The 22,777-nt window shown below is 36.6% G+C and overlaps 2 protein-coding genes across 2 annotated transcripts; both read right to left on the reverse strand.

Moving 5' to 3' along the window:
• Nucleotides 1-1,529: 1,529 nt before the first annotated feature.
• Nucleotides 1,530-7,543, reverse strand: LOC117303870. The gene is made up of 5 exons (XM_033788270.1): nucleotides 7,308-7,543; nucleotides 6,536-6,595; nucleotides 4,735-4,826; nucleotides 4,391-4,513; nucleotides 1,530-3,048 (listed from the first exon to the last, which is right to left on the reverse strand). The coding sequence occupies exons 1-5, from the start codon at nucleotides 7,369-7,371 to the stop codon at nucleotides 2,923-2,925; spliced, it is 465 nt and encodes a 154-aa protein (XP_033644161.1). The 5' UTR covers nucleotides 7,372-7,543; the 3' UTR covers nucleotides 1,530-2,922.
• A 1,836-nt stretch (nucleotides 7,544-9,379) lies between these two features.
• Nucleotides 9,380-19,733, reverse strand: LOC117303967. Its single transcript, XM_033788436.1, has 14 exons — nucleotides 19,475-19,733; nucleotides 17,803-17,894; nucleotides 16,733-16,855; nucleotides 16,258-16,312; nucleotides 15,918-16,009; nucleotides 15,636-15,758; nucleotides 15,439-15,493; nucleotides 14,850-14,941; nucleotides 14,578-14,700; nucleotides 14,290-14,344; nucleotides 12,485-12,526; nucleotides 11,428-11,528; nucleotides 10,418-10,540; nucleotides 9,380-9,907 (listed from the first exon to the last, which is right to left on the reverse strand). The coding sequence occupies exons 1-14, from the start codon at nucleotides 19,536-19,538 to the stop codon at nucleotides 9,797-9,799; spliced, it is 1,251 nt and encodes a 416-aa protein (XP_033644327.1). The 5' UTR covers nucleotides 19,539-19,733; the 3' UTR covers nucleotides 9,380-9,796.
• Nucleotides 19,734-22,777: the final 3,044 nt, after the last annotated feature.

Genomic DNA, 22,777 nt, shown 5'->3' on the forward strand with positions numbered 1-22,777 from the left:
GGCTATAGCCTTATGATTTTATCAAAAGAACAGTCAAAAATGAAGAAAATTGAAAGGCTATAGCCTTATGATTTTATCAAAAAATCAGTCAAAAATGAAGAAAGTTGCAAGGCTATAGCCTTATGATTTTATCAAAAAATCAGTCAAAAATGAAGAAAGTTGCAAGGCTATAGCCTTATGATTTATGATTTTATCAAAAAATCAGTCAAAAATGAAGAAAGTTGCAAGGCTATAGCCTTATGATTTTATCAAAAGAACAGTCAAAAATGAAGAAAATTGCAAGGCTATAGCCTTATGATTTGATCAAAAGAACAGTGAAAAATGAAGAAAATTGCAAGGCTATAGCCTTATGATTTTATCAAAAAATCAGTCAAAAATGAAGAAAGTTGCAAGGCTATAGCCTTATGATTTTATCAAAAAATCAGTCAAAAATGAATAAAGTTGCAAGGCTATAGCCTTATGATTTTATCAAAAAATCAGTCAAAAATGAAGAAAGTTGCAAGGCTATAGCCTTATGATTTTATGAAAAAATCAGTCAAAAATGAAGAAAGTTGCAAGGCTATAGCCTTATGATTTTATCAAAAAATCAGTCAAAAATGAAGAAAGTTGCAAGGCTATAGCCTTATGATTTTATCAAAAGAACAGTCAAAAATGAAGAAAATTGCAAGGCTATAGCCTTATGATTTTATCAAAAAGTCAGTCAAAAATGAAGAAAGTTGCAAATCAGTCAAAAATGAAGAAAGTTGCAAGGCTATAGCCTTATGATTTTATGAAAAAATCTGGCAAAACTGAAGAAAATTGCAAGGCTATAGCCTAAAGATTTTATCAAAAGAACAGTCAAAAATGAAGAAAATTGCAAGGCTATATATATAGCCTTATGATTTTATCAAAAAATCAGTCAAAAATGAAAAAAATTGCAAGGCTATAATAGCCTTATGATTTTATCAAAAAATCAGTCAAAAATGAAGAAAGTTGCAAGGCCTTATGATTTTATCAAAAGAACAGTCAAAAATTAAGAAAATTGCAAGGCTATAGCCTTATGATTTTATCAAAAAATCAGTCAAAAATGAAGAAAGTTGCAAGGCTATAGCCTTATGATTTTATCAAAAAAACAGGCAAAAATGAAGAAAATTGCAAGGCTTAAGACTTCTGATTTGAAGAAAATTGCAAGGCTATAACCTTATGATTTCATCAAAAATCAGGCAAAGAAAATGAAGAAAATTGCAAGGCTATAAGCCTTATCATTTCATCAAAAAATCAGAGAATATTGCAAGGCCTTTTGATTTCATCAAAAATCAGTCAAAAATTTAGAAAATTGCAAGGCCTTATGATTTTATAAAAAAAATCAGACAAAAACAGAGAATATTGCAAGGCTTAATTTTTCAAAAATCAGGCATAAAATGAAGACGATTGCAAGGCCCTTATGATTTTATCAAAAATCAGTCAACTTTTGGAAAATGTTTTGATTAAAATCTAAAGACTGTTTAACTGAACTGACTGAACAAAATAAGTGACAAAGATTCCAGTCGATCTTTATAGGCATTATAAGTGTTTAATAACCGCGTTGTTCAATCAAACACACATATTAAAATATTTGCATTATGCTGCAAGAACTAAATTGCAATCTTTTCGAAAGTGTTCTAGACCAATATTTATCTGCGCTACAAAGCAGGACAGTAATGATTCACGCATTTTCACCGACTTCCGTTTAAGATGATAAAGAATAGTATTAATCTTTAATAACATTTATGTTTTTTATATAAAGAAAGGAGTAATATGTAATCATTAAAAGAGAGTTGTGTGTATATGTAACTGGTGGTGTCGTTATTTTCAGTTTATGAAAAAAAACGTATTGCATATGATGCAACTCTTGGTGGGTATACCTTTGGTTGTAACTCAAACAAATTATGACCATGCACATTTACTATACGCAAAGAGCAGTGGTGAGCTGCTTTAAAATATTACTCCTTGAAGTCAAGTAGATTTGGGGGAAAGAAATTTTGTTTACCCCAGAGTATGAACGCACACCATTATGCAACAACGTTCGTTTTTCTTTCATGTTTGCACATTCTTCACAAAAGTGTTCACAAGTCTTGTTATTGTATGCAAACGGTGGGATACACCAGGTGAAGTTGATGATCTTTGACAATTAGTTAGAGTATACGCCGTCTTTGACATGCTAATGCAACAAATCTTAAACAAACTGGGAAGCATGACACCCGAACTGTATTTGACTTTCAAGTAATGGCCACCCACACCCCAACCCGAAACAAGTTTCCTGCCATCCACACCAGCCCAAATAAAACCTTAACCAAAATCAGATTAAAAAAGCCGCATTAAAAGAGATACCATTAAAATCACTGGATTATGATCAGATAAAAAGTATCCTTAGCTATTAATTAATTATCTTACTAGAAGCGTTAACCGTCATGGACAAGCTTAGGAGTATACCCAAAACGTTCAACATTGTATATAAAATACAATACAGTGAGTACTTCACTGAAATTACATTGCAAACTGGGGGTGTTCATATGGCACTCAAAAGAGAGCCATGGTGCTGAAATAACACCAGTGTCATCGTGTTGGACAAATTTAGTGTTATTTTAACACCATGTTGAAAATGTAGATTTTTTTAAATATATTATTATGACAACACAAATGGTGTCAGTTTCACACTCCAGTTTTTCCCAGTGTATGTAACTTTTTCAGAAATATTTGTTCTGATGAATGAACGGACAAATCAGTAGGACAACTGATGACTGAAACAGGACATGGAGTCTTTGAAAAATGGTACTTCCGTACTATATTTACAAATGTTGAAAATTTCGGATTACCTCCTAAAACTTGCCCACTTGTCTTCAAAATGGTCACCCTCTCTGCCGCCCTCTCTCGATGCACCCGCGACGGATAGACCGATCAACTCTAAGGCCTTTGCTCGGGGCGCTTCATCGGCATGGCGTTCATCAATTTCATGAAGTTCATCGCATCTTGCATGCGGTTACCTTCTCCGATCTTGTTACAGAGAGGAGCACAGTTTTCGGAACCATTCTTGGAGAGAGAAGAAAAAAATATGGTACTTGTCAAATATTGACAAACTAAAGGTGACAGTTTAATAGTAATAATAATCATAATAGTGGCTTCTTATAGGGCGCATATCATACAGATCACTGACGCTCAAGGCGCTGAAATATACAGTATTTTCCTCCAAAGTATGTGGGACTATACGTTTGAAGTATGAGTTCAGCTCCTCCTTTACAAAGCACCATGTAATGGTTTACAAGGTGCTTTGTCGCAATATGCTGGCAGAACCCACGCTGTGTCATTTTGCAGATCGCTCACTCTCTAATTGCAAAAGAGTGTAAAAGCACTATTTGAACAGCCAACTCTTTTTCGAGTGGTCTTCCACTCTTTTAGATCGAAGTTTGCATCTCTTGGGTGATTTTTCACTCTGTCCTGGAGTGAAACCCCTTTAAAACAGTGAAATAACCACCGCTGTTTTTAAAGAGCCATATGAGGGACAACTCGAAAAATGTAAAGAGTGATGTTTTTCACTCTTTTACATTTGGAGAGATGCACTCTCCTTCTATTGGACCACCAAAACAGTGAAACACCATTCCAAATCACACAAAGGATGCTCAAACCATGGAGGAAGAAATGCAATAATCTACAAAGTGCTCTTACTCATCAAAAGATGGTTAAAAAGTGCTTAAAAGAATCTACAAGAGAAAAACTGCTTCTAAATGTTATCTTGTTCCTAAAGTACACTGCAATTCATTTCATATAGATGCCTTGAGTGCCTTTGTACAATTTGTGTTTATTTTGGCACTATATAAATGTTATTTTTGATTGATTGATTGTTAGATTGATTGACAGCGTTTGTTGTTTTGTGCGAGCGACCACACTACCTGAATAGTAATAATCCTGTGAACATTTTGGCTGAATCCGTTGTGTGACTCAGAAGGAAAATGCGAAAAACCATGCAAAAGTTTAAGCATGTAAACACATTAGCCGAAATTGGGTTATAACAACCGGAATCAGCATTTGAAAACAAAATTTGTTAACGGTTTTCACATAAAGATTTCTTTATTTTGACTTCATATTAGATTCTTAGTATGGACTTCAAAATAAGTATGCTTAAAAAAATGTACCTTCCTTGACCGACCATGAATATAAATACCTTTAAATCTAAAGTTCAAATGGCTATTGTTATTTGATGACCAATTACTGTACATTGGAATACTGTGAAGCGCTAGGTGGCAGCAGACTTACCAGGTAAATTTCCATCGTTTACGCAGTTCCGATCATGCGCTCTACCGAATACAATGGATTTACCTTGTAAGTCTGCTGCCACCTAGCGTCCAAAAAGTTTGCCCTTGACATTATGTATTACAAGATATTGTTTCGCCAACATATCCACAATGCTCGGGACCTGTTTCACAAAGTTGCGGCAATCTTGGTAGAGAACAAAAGGTGCCCATTCACACACGGTTAACAACAGCTGCTCGATGCCATCCTGCATGACAACAACAAAAATAAAATATTTCAACAATTATATTAAAGGTTTTCGTGACAACATTTCAACACATCACTTTAACTCTACACAGGCTCATTCAAGTTTGTTCCGTCTTCAGGATATTATTACCAAAAAAACTGTCACATCACACCAGGAGGAAAATATTAACAACGCAGTGTGAGATTTTGAACAAAACTACTCTTCGTGTCCGTGGTACTTACCAAGGTATCTTTGCTTGTTGTGACGTTCAAGAGGAAGTCGAAAAATTCTTCACAGAATTCGCAAGGGAAGTTGGAGTTCATCAATTTTCCCACTAAAGAAATGATTCAATCCAGCAGTAATAGAATGTTAATGAATAAGATTGCAATGTAAATAAATGTTAATTTTATAGATACAATAGTGCAAGAGCAAAACTTTTAGGTGGATTAGGTTGACACGAAATGGCACTGGTCAAGACCATTGCCAAATTTCAACAAATTGCTAAGCAGAACAAAATTATGCTCACAAGAATGAGGTTACCAGCTAAAATACCATTTTACATGTTCAAAATGTAACTGGTTTCCTACTTAGTTATGCTTAGTTAAGCGATATTTTCTGCTTAAGCAGCTCTTTGAAATCAGGCCTCTTTTTTAAAAAGCTTTTTTAGATGTTTAAAAATTTCAGTTTTTTTTCTTCAAATATTTTAAAGTTGGTGTTTCAAGAGAAATGAGTAGAAATCGAAATTCAGTTTGTTTTATTAAAGAAATAGATATAATGTTAAAAGATAATAGGGCACTATGAACAAATAACAGCTGGCCAAGCTGGCAAGATTGTCACCATTTCTGACTAAACTGCAAAGTTGTTTGTTTAGGCCAGGAAAAGTAACTGAAAACAACTGAAGTTGGCGACCTTTGATCTTAAATATTTGGTTCATTTTGAGTTATTGCTTTGTTCTTCAGTGCTGTGAAGCCAACATCGAAATTCGGGCTGGGACAGGGGGTTTCAAAACAATTTTCGAAAAAGAAATTAAAAAGTTAATGACCCCTAACTTTTAAATCAAATCCGATCAAATTAAAAAAAAAGCTCCTGAAATTGATTTAAAAAATGAATAAAAAGATGCTAGGTCAATCTCTTTTGCAAATTAACCCTCCAAATTAGACTAAAATCTTACCATGATTTTGTTCACATAATATTCTTAGTAACCATTAAACATGGTTCAATCGTGAACAATTATTCATGTGCAATGAGTGGTCCTTTAGCACGCACATTAGTTGGTTGCCTGAAAGTTGCCTGTAAGGTTACCTCGTGGTGACAAGACCTACCAGACTCGTGAAAGAAGCGGGGATTTAATCTTTAAAAAGATTAGCTTGAATGACTCTACCAGCACTAAGCTGAAATTCTTTAAAATATTATGTTTAGTCAATAGCGATGCTGAGTTCACATGGCAGTAAAAAAGTTTCTGATCCTAAAGTTAAGAATACCCTTCTCGAGTGCTTTTCAGAAAGACTCACGAAAAACCCAGACGTCATCAATCATGCAAATCCATTTGGTTGAGCTCCGTTTTGTTATCCCCAAAAATGAATTCACATTTAATGTCATTTTGACACCACCGTCGTCTGCAGCTAGTTTTTCCAAAAATTGAGGTCGGGGCCACCGTATTTTGATCAAAAGGCTCAACAAAAGAGTTAACATTTCAATAAAATAATTAATAAAAAAAAGAAGATTGTAAGCAAGCTCCCATTCATATTTTCCCGCTCTAGTTTGGTAAACCCTCCTAAAGGAACACCGGGAAAAGGTGCATTCAGATGCCTAATAAAATCATTCAGGCCTGAAGTCTTTTAATATTTGAGTAAGAAATAACCTCCATCCAAAACATTATTATGTTACTTCAGAGGGAGCCGTTTCTCAAAGTGTTTTATACTATCAACAGCTTTCCTCTGCTCGTTACCCAAGTAAGGTTTTATGCTAAAAAATGTTGTGAGTAATTACCAATAGTGTATGGTGTCTTTAATTGTTTAAACAATAAGAAATTAAATGTCTTACTGAATGGATGAATCTGCTGCAAAGATGCGCCCAGCGACAAAGGTTCCTGGAAGTCTCCAACTGATCAGGGACAAAAAAAAAATTTGTTCGTTTACTATTTTTTTTTCATCTCAGATTGTTTTGTAAAAAAAAATTGGTAGTCAAAAAGATAGAAGGAAGTGGGTTAAAGTAAATTAGATTTCAATTTATTTCATCATCATGACTGAAAAAGTGGTGGCAGAATTCGGAGACATGTTTCTTTCCGGAAAACTTTCCTGCCACTTTACTCATCTTTTACGATAAGAATCACATTTTGAGTAAACTTCATACTATTTCATTTCATACGAATGTAAAAGTGGTGGTAGAATACGGAAATCTTTCCCTAGTTTTTGCAAGAGCGAAAATGTTTTTGCAAGAGCGAAAATGTTTTTGCAAGAGCGAAAATGTTTAGCTCTGATGTGAATCTATGGGAATTCGCCCGTAGACAGACGCACTTGGGTACCAACCTATTTATCAACAAAACCTCAACAAAATTTAAAAGCTAAAAAATACTACAATCATACTGCTACGACACTTATTATGTGCAACCATCCATGCCAGTATGGTGAGTTTGAGCTTCAGACCACCCCTTTATGTTCCGGCAATCCTAAACCCCATGGCCGTGAAAACACACGGGTTTCGTAGCATGAGTCAGCTTATATCTGTTTTGATGGCGGCCCTTTCTTTGCAAAAAAAATAGTCATTACATCTGTTAAACCTGACTGAAGTTTTTTAATGAATAAAGTCAACTTACGTTCCTGTCCGTTAACAACCAGTGCAACCAGAAGCAACCCAGCTATGTATCGTGTAACAGCCATGACTTTCAGACTAGTTAAAAACAATGAGGCACGAAAGATTCTTGGAGCAAACACCAGCTTACGAAACTACCCCAGTGACGGTGTGTAGAACTAGCCAAGTGTTGGGTGGGCGCACAGATTTGCTAGCCGTTGTGTAGGTGTAGTATTGACTCAACCTTGTGTAGCATGGAGTGCTGGATTTATTAAAAGTTTCGGTTCGGCGCACATGATCAAAAGAGCAACTTATTCACGTGATGTTTTTTTTTTTGTGCTGTCTTGTACCATTCACCAAACGACACGACAAAAAGGAGTAGTGAGTTTCCATAGACTTACTTCAGTCGAGCAATTCAAGTACTTTCTCTTTCAAAGTCACATTTAAAGGGAAAGTATACCTTTGGTTTTTGGACCGTTTGATTATTCAATCCAATATAAATGATGGGCTCTATAGGTATTAAAACTATAACTTGTAAACATTTCATTTTAAAAAGTGGTCGCATGTTTTAGATATTGCCGAAAACCTGGAGTGAATAAGTCCACGGAGGGAGAATAATCCCTACTTGTTGGAACCCTATGCTGGAACACACAATTTGAGAAGCATAAGTGTCAGTAACGCTTCTCAGATTCAAATTTTGGGTGATAAGAAGAACTGAAAATATTTTTCCGATTCATGATGAATCAAAGTGAAATGATTCTCAAAATGCTGTATACTGCTGTACCTCTAATCCAAGGTTTCTATTGTCATAAATGTTAAGAGTGATTATCAAACTTGTACATCCCCTTGTATTTGAAAGTGTAGTTTTACATCCTGGTATACGTTTTTAAAACAAATGTGAGGGGAGTGATTTTTTTCTCGTTCCAAGTCCGGCTCAGTTTCTCTTTCATGGTTTCACTTCACAAAAGGAAACATGACTTAGTATTTTTCCCACCATGTCTAAGAGGCACCTGACACCCGTTGTCGGTGTCAAAGACCAATATTATTCCCAGGATGTATAAAGTAGTAAATCTGTGCAAATTTTGACTCAAATAATCATCGAAGTTGCTGGAGAATAACGAAAGGGAAAACACCCTTGTTGCTTTAGTTAATGTGCTTTCAGATGATGCCTATAATAAAAGACTTCAGGCCCTGAAGTCTTTTATTATTTTAAAAACTACGTTACTTCAAAATGAGCCGTTTCTCACAATGTTTTATACTATCAATATCTCTCCAGAGTTTGTATGCTAAATATAATTTTTTTAAGTTATTTTTTTTTAATGTTCAGTGCCTTTAAGTGAAAGTATAGTTTTGACAGTCAAACTTTGTGTATGGAAAATCCTTATGTGAAACTAAAGACTACTTTGCAATTTGGCATTATCATGCCCGGAGTTCGGGATATTGCTAATAATTTAGCGTCCGGGGCCATAGACCATTTGTATTTTATTAACTGAGCGTAATGACAGCAGTCTGGCTGTTAAAGCTCATTTGACACTATTGGTTATTACTCAAAATAATTGTTAGCATTAAGCACTTGGTAACGAGCAATGGGGAGCTGTTGATAGTATACAATATTGAGAGAAATGGCTCATTTGAAGTAACGTAGTTTTTAAGAAGGAGGTAACCCACTCGCTCAAATAAAGGGTCTAAAGTCTTAAAATATTTTTTAAGACATCTAAAAGCACACAAATTTATGCAACAAGGGTGATTTTTCTTTCATTATTCTCTTGCAACCTTAATGGTAAATTGGTTCAAAATTTGCACAGCTTTGTTATTTGATGCATATGTTGGGATGCACCATGTGGGAATACTGGTATTTTGGCAATTACCAAAGGTGTCGGGCGCCTTTAACTGAGCGTCAAGGCAGTCTTGCTGTTAAAGCTCACACCATTGATCAGGTTATTTTGCACGACTAGGTCTCTGTACCGCACCTCTATTATTACAAAGAGGGGCTCCAAGCTTTAAATTGAGTAATTACAATTAGTCTCCGGTGCCTTGCGTTTATAACAGTATATGAGATAACGACCACCCAAACAATCACAAAGGCAACAGTCATTTTGCAAATCGCTTTTATTCTCGAAAGTAAGTGTAGTAAGCTAATGAAAGTAAAAGCAGACAAAAGGAAGCTTACCGGATTACCATTGGTATATTGTCATACCATAATACTGTCTACGTGGTTTACAAAAACTAAAGTCATCACAATGTCAAGTAATTAACGAAACATTATCGACAAAAATGAAGCGGTCAACAGGGTTACCCCCTTTACAGTCCATATGGATGTAGGTTTGGGTGTCATCCATCGGGAGGCTTGTTGAGACGAATGCACTACCTTCCCAACGTTATGATTATGTTTGATTTTGCTATTATGAGAAATTAAGTACCATTAGTAGTTATGTATAAAAGCATTACATTTTCAAACCAGATTTTGACAGACTTAAAATAATAATAAGTCTCTTGCCCCTCCTTGGTGTTCTTCTACTTCCTGGCCTTCATGGATTGGAACATCTTGAAGAGATTGGTGTGACGGTCATTCTGGAAAAGCGATTCTCTAGCAGGGCAGACACGCGCACAATCCTTGACCGGGTTCTATACAAGGTAAAGTTACAAGAACAAACATAATGTAAACCTTACTCTCAACTCAAAAGTCAGAATGGGGGACTTTTTGGGCGCTAGGTGGCAGCAGACTTACCGGGTAAATCCATTGTTCTCGATGAAGTGCGCTTGCTCAGAACTACGTCGTTTACACGCACATACGGTTTGCCCTACAAGATGGCAACTTTTATAGAAATTGAAGAAGGTATTCAATACGGTCTAATGATCTGGGCCCAATTTCATAGAGCTACTAAGCACAACAATTTGCCTAGCATGAAATGTCTTCCTTGATAAAAACAGGATTGTCTACCCAAATTTCCAAATGTTGCATATTGCGCTAGTTACTGGTATCCAGCTGTTGTTTGCAAACATGAAAATCACGTGGAAATTTTGTGGTAGTCCTGTTTTTATCAAGGCAAACATTTCATGCTGAGGAAATGTGTGTGTTCAGCAGCTCTATATAAAATTGGGCACAGGGGTTTGAATTGTTCCAACCTTACTTACCAGGTACTCTTGTGCGAAGAGCTGGATCATACCTGGCACTGTCTTGACGAAATCCAGGCAGTTCTGGTAATACATGTAGGGTGTGAAAACACAAAGACCCTCCCAAAATTTCTCTACGGAGGCCTGGAACAGCAATAACGACAATGCAAATAAATTTATATACAATAATAATATTGATTTAATAGAATTCTGCATCGGGGGTAAATAATGTTGGGTTTCACCAGGGTTTATGTCTGTGATTTTCTTGTTCACAAAAATAATAATATTGATAATGACGAATAACTAATTCCATTCGTAGGTTCTTCTTGCCTATTTGAAATGTCGTGATTAAGTTTGATGTTTGTGATTGGACATTTTCCTATAGCTTTGTACAGTGAATGTTTTCTTTCTATTTTGATATTGGACATAACACTAGACAATCACCACATGGGTCTGTACAGTGAATGTCTACTTTCTATTTCAATATTGTACAATGGACATCCACTTTAAATAGCTTTGTACAGTGAATGTCTATTTTCTATTTTAATATTGGACCACGTTGGTTTGTACAATGAATGTCTGCTCTCTATTTTGATACTGTACATTGGACATTCACTATAAATACCTTTGTTCAGTGAATGGTCTACTTTCTATTTCAATATTGGACATAACACTAGATATTCACCACAGGGGTTTGCGTCTACTTTCTATTTCAATATTGGACATTGGACATACACTTAAATATAGCTTTGCACAGTGAATGTCACTTTCTATTTCGATATTGGGCATTCACGTAGTTTTGTACAAACGCAGGGACCTATGTGAATGTTCAATGTACCTTATGCGATGACGTCATCCAGCGGCCATCTTAGGAGAAAAACGGTGACGAAACAATCGAAACGCACAGATGTGTACGCGCGGCGCACAGGATTGGCCAATGAACAACCTCCTTTTGACCTCTAGGTGAGGGCGCCCTACTGAAATGACGTCATGTGTCGAACTAGCTTACCGACATTGTATACGGCACTTACCATAACCTCTTGGTTGAGGGTGATGTTTCTCAACAAACCGACGCTATTTTCACAGACGACGCACGCAAAGTCACCCTTCAAGTTTCCCGCCATTTTTCCAACTGCAGGGAACAACGCCGTTAGATACAGTTACAGTTTTTGTAAGTACTCAAACTGTTAAATGCACTGGACACTTTTGGCAATTACTTAGAATGATTGTTAGAATGAAAACTCAATTCGTCGTTGAAAGTTTTCGGGACCTCAAGGTCTTACTCTGAGGTCTCTAAATCAAGTTCAAATATTTTAACGAGCAACGGAGAGCTGATGATAGTATGAAACGTTATGAGAAACGGCCCCTTCGGAAGTAACGTAGTTTTTGAGAAAGAGGTAACTTCTCGCTCAAATATTTAAAGACTCCAGGCATGAAGCTTTTTAATTGGCATCTGACAAAGCACACAAATTTGTGCAACAAGGGCGTTTTTTTCTTTCATCATTCTCTTGCAACTTGGATGACCAAATGAGTTAAAATTTTCACAGATTTGTTATTTACTTTATACAAAAAGCACCGGACACGTTTAGTAATTGTCAAAGACCAGCATTCTCACTTGGTTTAATGGGATAAACCAAGTGATAATACTGGTTTTTGACAGTTACCAAGCGTGTCCAGTGCTTTTAATGACCATGAAAATTTACTTGGAGAGAAGATGAATGCAGGTGTCACCAAACTACTTTGAGATCATAAGATTCCCTTCGAAGTGATATGGTTTGATAATTTGTCAGCCAAAAACATTTAAATCTGAGAAATGCATGAATCGTTCGTCAGATTTGTGATGGTTGGTGTCCGTTTGCGAATGCTGAGCCCAGAGATGTGGTTCGTAAACCGGGAATAATGGTTTACTTCCAGCCACCTATTTTGTCGTCAAAAGTCTCATACAAAATAAAGTAGAAGTGTCACCACTTAAAATACACTATTCATGATTTGTGTTTCATGTATACTCCAACCAAAATGAACGAAAAGTTACGTCACCCATTTCAAGTAATTTAGTTTTGTTTGAATAAAAAACTTTACAAAACTTACACAGTGGAGCAAGACTGACTATCACATTCTTGTCTACAACAGCTGTAAAAACAAACAATTAGATTACAAATAACATTTAAGTGATCTTACGTGTCAGAAATTTCAGCTTACTTAAACCTACATAGTGGCAATGAAATAACTCATGAATTGTTTTTATTTGGACTTAAAAAAAAATGTGAATAAGATGTGGAAAACTGCCATCTACGGTTTAGCTTCTGTTCGACTGATGACTAGACTGTAGTAGACAACTGGACCCAATTTCATAGAGCTGCTTTTAGCACAAAAATTTGCTTAGCATGAAATTTCTTCCTTGATAAAAACAGGATTACCAACCAAATTTTCATTTGTTGCATATTGCTTGTTACCGGATGTATTCAGCTGATGTTTGCTCATCCTGAAAATCCTGTGGAAATGTTGGTTGGTAGGTCTAATCCTGTTTTTATCGAGGCAGAAATGTCATGCTAAGCAAATGTTTGTGCTTAGCAGCTCTATGAAATTGGGCCCTGATCTCACACTTCAAATGCAATCAGCCATATCCCAACCGCCATAACTCGAGCTCAACAGTTCGGGTGTTGAGTAAAAACCGGTTCATATTTCTTGCGAATGCGATACGAATTTTGACGTCACATCCATGTTTTTGATGCGAATGTTTTGCAGGGGTCAGCACATTTCACCTGATGCAAATAATTTCGCATTCGGAGGAAGTATGAACCGGGCTTTATGGAATTTGTTGTAAGGTTTTGCAGAAGCACCAATGTTTAAAGACACTGGACACTATTGGTAATTGTCAAAGACCAGTCTTCTCACTTGGTGTATCTAAACATATGCATAAAATAAAAAAAACTGTGAAAGTTTGAGCTCAATTGGTCGTCAAAGTTGCGAGATAATAATGAAAGACAAAAACACCCTTGTCACACGAAGTTGTGTGCCTTACTCGACACTGGTTTTGAGTAATTACCAACAGTGTCCACTGCCTTAAAAAAGTATTTTGTGTGTATAGTGGTGGCTCTAAAAAGAGTCGGTTTTTCTGATCGACTTTTCGATCAGTGTGCTCTGACCGTCTTTTGGGCGTCGAGCAGAAAAAACGGCTGCAAGCCATGCCCGCTATACTCCCAAAAGAGATTTGTACATGGTGTCACCGCAAACCTTATACATTCTTTTATAGTATTTTCCACAAAACATTTAATAGTTTAAAGTTTTATCTTATGGTGTTTATTTTCACAAAGAGTAAGGAAAAATCTTTGCTAATATTAAGGGATAGGCTTATCAAACCCATAATGTTAAAGAAAAGATAACTAATAACAAAATTTAAAACAAAATTGTTTTTAATAGGGACTTTTTGGTCATCTAAAGTTAGAAGCCCTTTCTAAAAATAAATCATTTATTAAAGACAGTGGACACTATTGGTAATTGTCAAAGACCAGTTTTCTCACTTGATGTATCTCAACATATGCAAAAAATAACAAACCTGTGAAAATTTGAGCTCAATTGGGCATCGAACTTGCGAGATAATAATGGAAGAAAAAACACCCTTGTCACACGAAGTTGTGTGCGTTTAGATGGTTGATTTCAAGACCTCAAGTTCTAAATCTGAGGTCTCGAAATCAAATTCGTGGAAAATTACTTATTTCTCGTAAAATATGGCACTTCAGACGGAGCCGTTTCTCACAATGTTTTATACCATCAACCTCTCCCTACTACTCGTCACCAAGAAAGGTTTTATGCTAATAATCATTTTGAGTAATTACCAATAGTGTCCACTGCCTTTAAGAGACAGTTAACAACGTTTACTTTATTTTGCTTACCATTTGCAGTGAATTCTCCTGCAGGGCAAACTCCCATGCAGGCAAGTTCGGGGTTCTAATTGAGAGGAAAAATCATCAACAATGAAACATTAGTAAATGGATGAATCAAAACTAAAACCTGACCTTTAATGGTACTGATTTTTCAGAGTTCATATAGATTTTAGGTTTATAATAACACAAAACTTGTTATATATTTAGAAATATAATCGTTAAATAAAAAAATGAATACAAAATCCAAACATTATTAATATAATTATTTATTCTGATCATTAGGAAACGACCGCTCACCAAGTACTGCTCAGCAAACGCCTTAATTAGGCCAGGGAGTTGTTTGGCCAGGTCCAGGCATTGGGAGTGGAACGCGGAAGGTGCAAAGCTGCAATAAAACTCTACAAGTTGCTCTACCTCGGCCTATAAAAAAAATTGAATTATTTAACACACTTGGATCGGCATACAATTATTTTCTGAGATAGGATGAGAATTTGATCGGGGCAACACAATAAGTGCCTGGTTATAACGCCATTGCAAATTATAAAACCCGGTTAAGGTGATAGACTTACCAATGTTGCATCGCTTGTCGCGTACTGCTTCAACTCCTCGACGGCCTTTTCACAGTAGGGGCAAAGAAAATTACCCTCGGCCACAGATCCAACTGTGGAGAAAATTCAAGAGAGAAGTTCAATTCCAATCAATTGAATTCAAGACATTTGTTTCACATTGGCCCGTATCGCCCGCTTGAGTCTTTTCCTCAAGGCAGATGAGGCCACTTATAAACTTATAATTTTATAAAACCTGAAGAGCTTTTTACAACTTACAACTTAAAACGTCACAAAATCAGATTTTTAAGTAGTTTTTTTTCAGCAGATTTTACAGCATATTTTGTCAGCAGATTTTGAAGCAGGTTTTTTTTAAGCAGATTTTAAAGCAGATTTTGAAGCAGATTTTAAAAAGGTTTTTAGCAGATTTTAGGGAAGGTTCTAAGCAAGTTTTTAAGCAGATTTTTAAACAGACTGAAAAGCAGGTTGCAAGGAAGATTGCTCAGCAAATAATTGCTTATCAGATTGTTAAGCAGACTGCTAACCAGATTGCTAAGCAGCTTAAAACATTCAGAGAGAGATAATTGACAAAGTTAATTGTTATGTAGCTTACCCTTTGCAGTCAATTCTCCCGCAGGGCAAACTTCCATGCAGGCAAGTTTGGGGTTCTTTTTTGGAGGGAAAATCATCGGAAATTTAATATCAAACAATGAATGAAAAAAAAAGAAAAACACAAACAAAAAAAACCCATAAAAAACACCCACTATTAATAGAATTACTATGATCATAAAGATAGACGAACGTTCTCACCAAGTACTGCTCAGCAAACGCCTTAATAAGGCCAGGGAGTTGTTTGGCCAGGCCCAGGCATTGGGAGTGGAACGCGGAAGGAGCAAAGTCGCAATAAAACTCTACAAGTTCCTCCACCTCGGCCTAGAAGAGGGAAGACACATTGAGTTATTAAGCACATCATACTTTGATTGGCAAATAATTGTTTTCTGAGATGGGATGAGATTTTGATCGTGGCAATGCAAAAAGTGCCTGGTTATAACGCCATTGTAAATTATAAACTGTCGGAGGTGATAGACTTACCAATGTTGCATTGCTTGTCGCGTACTGCTTCAGTTCCTCGACGGCCATTTCACAATAGGGGCAAAGAAAATTACCCTCGGCCACAGATCCAACTGTGGAGAAAATTCAAAAGAGAAGTTCAATTCAAATCAATTGAATTTAAGAAATTTGTTTCACATTGACATCCTTAATGATAATAAGTATACGATTTAGTTTGCAACAGAAACAATTTAACATGTTTACAGTAAGTAAGCTTATACACTTAATTAGTCAATGTGTAGGAAACAAGGTGAAGCTTAGCCGTTATACCTTTCTATAGTAAATTAAGACATGTATACAAAGATAACATTGTTTTGCTTACCCTTTGCAGTGAGGTCTATCGCAGAGCAAACTTTCGTGCAGACAAGTTGTGGGTTCTAGTTCAGAGGGGAACATCATTATTGGAAATTACAAATCAAATAACTAAAGAATCAAACTCAAACAGGCCGCAAAATGGCCCATCGGACACGGAATCTGGGGTGAATTCTAACCCGAAGGCTTAACCAGTAAAGAACCCGGTCACAAAGGCCTCGATAACGAGTACGAAAACAAGAATTTTAACAATGCACTTCCAGGATTGGTTGAATGAGTGTGGGCGTGTTCTGCAGTGCATACAAGCAATCAACGTGGTCGCCATACACATACTTTAAAAGGAAGTTTTTCCTTCTTCTCAATTCCAGCAATAATATATTCTGAAATATGATCCCCATTTGAAGAAAGAAAAAAAAAGAAGCTTGAACGAGAAACAAAAACGCTAGTATTAATTACTGTGATCATTAGAAAACGAAGGTTCTCACCAAGTACTGCTCAGCAAACGTCCTAATGAGGCCAGGGAGTTGTTTGGCCAGGTCCAGACATTGGGTGTGGAACTCGAAAGGTACAAATTCGCAATTAAACACGGCAAATTTCTCCACCTGGGCCTAATAATGGGAAATATTAATACAATAGACGGTCATACTTGGATTGGCATACTTTTCTCGATAATAGTTTTTAAAGGCACTGATGAACACATTAAAGGTAGTGGACACTATTGATAATTGACAAAGACTAGCCTTTACAGTTGGTGTTTCTCAACATATGCATAAAATAACAAACCTGTGAAAATTTTAGCTCAATCGGTCATCGAAGTTGCGAGATAATAAAGAAAGAAAAATAACCCTTGTCACACGAAGTTGTGTGCGTTTAGATGGTTGATTTCGAGACCTCAAGTTCTAAATCTGAGGTCTCGAAATCATATTCGTGGAAAATTACTTCTTCCTCGAAAACTATGGCACTTCAGAGGGAGCCGTTTCTCACAATGTTTTATACCATCAACCTCTCCCCATTACTCGTCACCAAGAAAGGTTTTATGCCAATAATTATTTTGAGTAATTACCAATAGTGTCCACTGCCTTTAATTTGGTAATAATTATTATTGTCAAAGAATTCAGCAGAGAGCCAGACAATCACAATGGTCCTGTACCGGCCTGCCCTCATACCCCTGGGCCGTCCGGCCTTGCCCCCTCTACCCCCTAAATGGTCCGCCCTTGCCCCCTCTACAACTAAATGGGGTTTTAAAAAAAATGATAAAAATAACAATAATACTAAAAGGCACAATAATAATACAAAATATGAAATACAAAAGAATAAAAAGTATGTAAAATAAACCAGAAAATAGAATAAAACAGAAAAAACACATATAAATCAAACAAAAATATACATATAAATATACATCATAAGAAATATATTTTAAAATGAATGGAATAAAAAAAACAAATAAAAAAAAACACAATTATTATGTAAACATATAAAAACAAACAAAAATACACATATAAATATACATAATAAGAAATATATTTTAAAATAAATGGAGCTGACTGCGACTTACCAATGTTGCATTGCTTGTCGCGTACTGCTTCAACTCCTCGACGGCCTTCTCACAATAGGGGCAAAGAAAATTACCCTCGGCCACAGATCCAACTGTGGAGAACACAAACGGTTTATAGTGAGGTAAACATTTACGTATCTATCCTGCCACCACTTTTCCCTAATTTTTACAAACAGGACTTCTCATTTGTATGGTGGCCCTGAAGGGACATCGCACATCGTAACGTGTGATATCGCAAATAATTATCATCGCAAATTTCTTTGCAGATATTTGCGCTGCACAAATATCTTTGCAGATACAAACATCTTTGCAGATATTTGCGTTGCACAAGAATCTTTGCAGCTGTTTGCGATGTCCCTTCAGGGCCACCATAAGAATAGTTTTGTTTTTAAATTTTCCACATAAGTATTTGAATTTGATTTTGAGGTCCCGAAATCAAGCATATGAAAGCACACATCTTGTGTGACAAGAGTGTTTTTTCTTCCGTTATTATCTCGCAGCTTCGACAACCAATCTCAATTCGCATTTTCACAGGTTTCTTATTTTATGTTGAGATACACCAAGTGAAAATTAATTACCAAAGGTGTCCAGTGTCTAATCTTTAAAGAAGACTGATCGAGGCGATCTAGACTCATCATCACCATTGGTTTGGCCTAATTTCTATTTCTAGTTTAAAAATCTCATTACTTGTGCACAAAATTTAATCAGGAAAAAAATAACATCAAAGGTACATGGAAACTTATAAATTCAATAAGCATAAACAAAGTTTGACCCCCACTTATTTTTGTACTGATGACAATAACAAAATTACTGCTAGCAAAGACATTGCTGATGCCTTAAACAAGTACTTTGTTGACATAGGGAGTAACCTTGCCAGCAAGCTACCATTATGTAACACCCCTGTTGAAACATTCCTTGGTGCAAGATGTTCGAATTCACTCTTCTTGACACCCATTATTACGCAACGTAGAACCTCGTTGTCTAAAAATGGTGTTGTCCAGCGTGGCACTTTATTTTGGAATAGTCTGGATGACTCTTTTAATCATTGCGTACTCTCTCAACTTTTACAAAAAAACTTAAAACTCGTTTTCTTAATGAATACTAAGATTCTGATGTTATTTTTGTATGTAGAAATTGTAACGGCTTTATGTTCTGTCTTACACCTGTCTATTTTGTCCGGATAACTTACCGTATGGTGCCACCACTTTTTCACTCATTTTTACAAAAAGGGATTTATCAATCAGGTAAATTAAATACTATATTATTTTATTGCGAATGAAAAAGTGGTGGCGCCATACGGAAACCTGTTAGTTTTGTCCTGTATTTTTAATGTCTGTCTGTTTTTTTGGTTTGTCTGTTCATAGGCTGGGGAACAAAAGCTGTGCTTCTCCCCGGACCTAGATGTTGCCTTTCGTTTATTGTTTCATCTTTTAATATATTTTATATTTACTTTTATTGTGTCCACATTACTCTGTATTATACACTATTTGCAACATCGAATAAACGTTTATATCTATCTATCTATCTATGTCTGAATTCTTGAATCTTCCAGACACGAACCGTGGAGGGCCACCCAGGGAAGCTAAACGAACGCACCCTTTCTGTCTTCACTTTCTTCACTTTCAAATAAAATGGTCTTATCTTATCAAACTAAAAACATTTTAAAGCTTACCTTCTTGCCCGCTGACAATCACTGCCAGAACAAGAATCCCAATCAAGTAATATGAGGCGGCCATTTTAGCTTCGTTTCTCTGTGAAGGAAGTCTTGTATAGACGGTCGTGAAGTTCCAAATGAATTTAATGCTTATGGGTGTGAAGGTTATTGACCAGTCCGTTTTTCTATTTTGTACAACTTCTATTACGTAACTTTAGTCGGCAACACATAGGGGGTCGATCGGGGCTCAGTTTGAATTACAAAAGAACATGGCTTAGAAGCTTTGCCCGTCTGTTGGTTGGAAGTATGCAAGTACTCCAAGAACATTCTGGCGTTTATATGAGGGATATCGGTTATCATGGAGGTATAATAGTTCCGTGGTTACTTCCATGGTCATATCAGCCTTGAGGAAGGAGGCTAGTCTAAAACTCTCATGAAAGATTGGCCCTAAACAAGTCGGGGATTATCCAAAGTAAAGTTCTGCTATACAAGTGCAGGAAATCAATACGCTCAACGATGGTTCTTGGTGTGTTTAAAGCCATTGTACACTTTCGGTAAACAGTATTGTCCAAGTCCCACACTTCGTGTATCACGACTTTTATATAAAATAACAAACCTGTGAAAATGTAAAGCATTTCATGGAATAATATTTCAAGAGAAGAGAAGTCTTTCACCATTACCTTCTGTAAACCCTGTAAATTATTTGTAAATCTGTGAACTTTTTTTGTTCAGTAACGAAAGTGTCCAATGGCTTTAAGATGCAAATCCACATATACACAACATTATCGGTAACGAGTTTGGTGAAAATCGACGTGAACTTTTGTACCAGGGGTCGACGCATGTTGTGAAGAAAACATCCAACAAATTCAACATTTTCTTTTTATTTGCAAACTTTCAATGTTGTTTAAACCTCTCCCCGGATTGTTTGGTTTGTTTCCAACAAATTTAATTTGAATCGTTAATTGTGTTTTGGCATTTTGACAAACTGTGGACATCTGGTTTTTTTTTTCATTCATGGCTTTCCACAGTTTATCAACTTCCTTGGGATGTCACTGTGACGTTGCAATAGAAAAGTCTATAATTAAGTGACAAGCGAACTGTAGGCTGACCGGTGTGGCGGTTTCAGTCTTCCGCCGAGTTCAGTTGTCCGGGAGTCAGTACGGCACAAACAATTGACTACTTTCGCTTGCTGTGCGCAGGCGTCGCATGACGTATAACATGTAACCGTATTTGGTCATTCAGAAAACTGAACACGGCGGAAAGTTGAAACCGCCACGCCTGAGTGTCACGCCATGTACCCCAAAAGTTCTCGGCGGGTTGAATTTCTAAACTACCTGCAGCGAACAGAAGGGGTCCGATTAATCGATTGTCTGAAATAAGAAAGTGCTTTTGAACTGTCCGGTGGGTGGGCTTGCTCTATTGTGTGTCTTCTCTGGGGTGTACACATTTCCTTCTGAACACGCATTCGTTACATCATACATTCGTCCACCAGTTGGAACCTTATGGGAGACTTTGGAACGCTAGGTGGCAGCAGACTTACCAGGTAAAGTTCCATTGTTTACGTAGTTCTGAGCGTGCGCACATAACCGAGAACAATGGATTTTACCTGGTAAGTCTGCTGCCACCAAGCGTCCCAAAAGTCTCCCATTACATATTCACGTTGACTTTCAAAAGGAACACGGATGGCGTATTTACAAGCATCTAATCCATACTTTTGTTGCTATTTACCTTTTCGGCAATTGAACATCACCCAACAGTAATACAAACCAGTGAGCCACTTATATTATAGCTCTTCAAGGTCTTGCTTTTTGATAAACCACGTTTGTCTGATATTTCAAACACCTTCCACTGTGTTCTAAACTGAACCAAATTCGCACGCTAAAATGACCCATAGGGGCCTATGCCCTTCTTCAAATAGCAATTTTCAAAAAAAATTCCAGAATAAGTTTCTTTTGTTCCTCGCATCAGGCCCCTTCAGAATATGTTTGTCTGATCAGACAACATTGCCTGCTAATTACAAGCGTAACGCAGGCAAATCATAAACATAACTCTTGCTGTATTTTTGGTAAAAAGGTTGTCTGACATATGGGACAATTTTAACTTCAGTGTATCGAGAAACCCTTTTTTATCACACCAAATCTGCGAAACGAAATGTGGCAAACTTTGCATGGTGGAAATACGACATAGAAAGGTGATGACTATCTCTAATGAGTTGGGGTGGTTCTGAAAAGAACCGTTGGTTTCAACTCGACGTTTCGATCAGTATGCTCTGATCGTTTTCTGGAGAAAAAAATTCTCCAGAAGACGATCAAAACAAACCTTTCTATAGAAATGTGGCATGTTTATGTTGCGATGTGCGCTGCCATTCCTCAAACGAAGTGGCCCACCATGGCGTGATGTTTGCCAAATCTTCCACTGATGGTCACACATTCTCCATTGATTGTGTTAACACAATAGTCAGCATTTATGCACGGGAGAACGACTTCAATCGATTGCATTAGCAATGAAATTTTGAACTATTGTTCACATAAGACTTTGAATGGTACAGTATTCCGCTATATGTTAATCCGTGGCTCTATACATAGCTTCTCAAAAGGTGTAGTGCTCAAATGAGAGACCCCTCCCGTTCCATTTGTGCGAGCTGGGAAAGTCTTTCATAAACTAAAAAAAAAAAAACATCGAAGAGTTCGTCAGGGCCCAATTTCATAGAGCTACTTATAAGCTACGTTGAAGTTGCTATGCTCAACAAGATTGAGCCTGTGCATACCAGGATACCAGCCAAACACAACTTGTGACCGGTCTGCCGAGCAACAAATATTTTACAAATAATTAATGTTTACGAGTGCAATGGTGGGAACACTTTCATGAGTTGAAAGATGGAATGTTCTATTCAACGTGGCGACCGTAGATTTGGCTGTCACGCTTCTCCAATAGAGGGCGCTCTATCGTCATAGATTCGGCTCTATCACGCCCACTGAATCCACCATAGGCAACTCATGTACAGTCTTTAAGCAATTGATGACTAATTTAAACATTTCAAGAAATGTGGATGGCCCACCAATTAAAAAATGTTATAAATTACACAAATATATATCTCTTTAAACAGTGTTCCACTTGCTTTCAAATATGTAAGCTTTTTATTTCATTGCAAACAATTATTTACTGTCACTATTTTGTTTTAAAAACAAATGAAAACATGTATATTCAAAAATGCTACAAGAAGTTGATGACTAGACTTCAATTCAATCCAATCAAATTTTTGTTATTTTTGACATGTTTTTATCTGAATAAATTCAAATAAAATAAAATAAAATCAAATCA

The sequence above is a fragment of the Asterias rubens genome, chromosome 20 (genome assembly GCF_902459465.1).
Source record: "Asterias rubens chromosome 20, eAstRub1.3, whole genome shotgun sequence".
Taxonomy (NCBI): Eukaryota; Metazoa; Echinodermata; class Asteroidea; order Forcipulatida; family Asteriidae; genus Asterias; species Asterias rubens.

Coding starts and splice junctions, on each gene's coding strand:
- LOC117303870 (XM_033788270.1), bottom strand. CDS start 7,371: ATGGCTGTTACACGATACATAGCTGGGTTGCTTCTGGTTGCACTGGTT. Junction 6,596..7,307: donor GGTTGTTAACGGACAGGAAC/GTAAGTTGACTT, acceptor GTCCCTGATCAG/TTGGAGACTTCCAGGAACCT. Junction 4,827..6,535: donor GCAGCAGATTCATCCATTCA/GTAAGACATTTA, acceptor TCATTTCTTTAG/TGGGAAAATTGATGAACTCC.
- LOC117303967 (XM_033788436.1), bottom strand. CDS start 19,538: ATGGCCGCCTCATATTACTTGATTGGGATTCTTGTTCTGGCAGTGATT. Junction 16,313..16,732: donor CGTTTGCTGAGCAGTACTTG/GTGAGAACCTTC, acceptor CCTCTGAACTAG/AACCCACAACTTGTCTGCAC. Junction 9,908..10,417: donor TCTTCGCACAAGAGTACCTG/GTAAGTAAGGTT, acceptor TACCTTGTATAG/AACCCGGTCAAGGATTGTGC.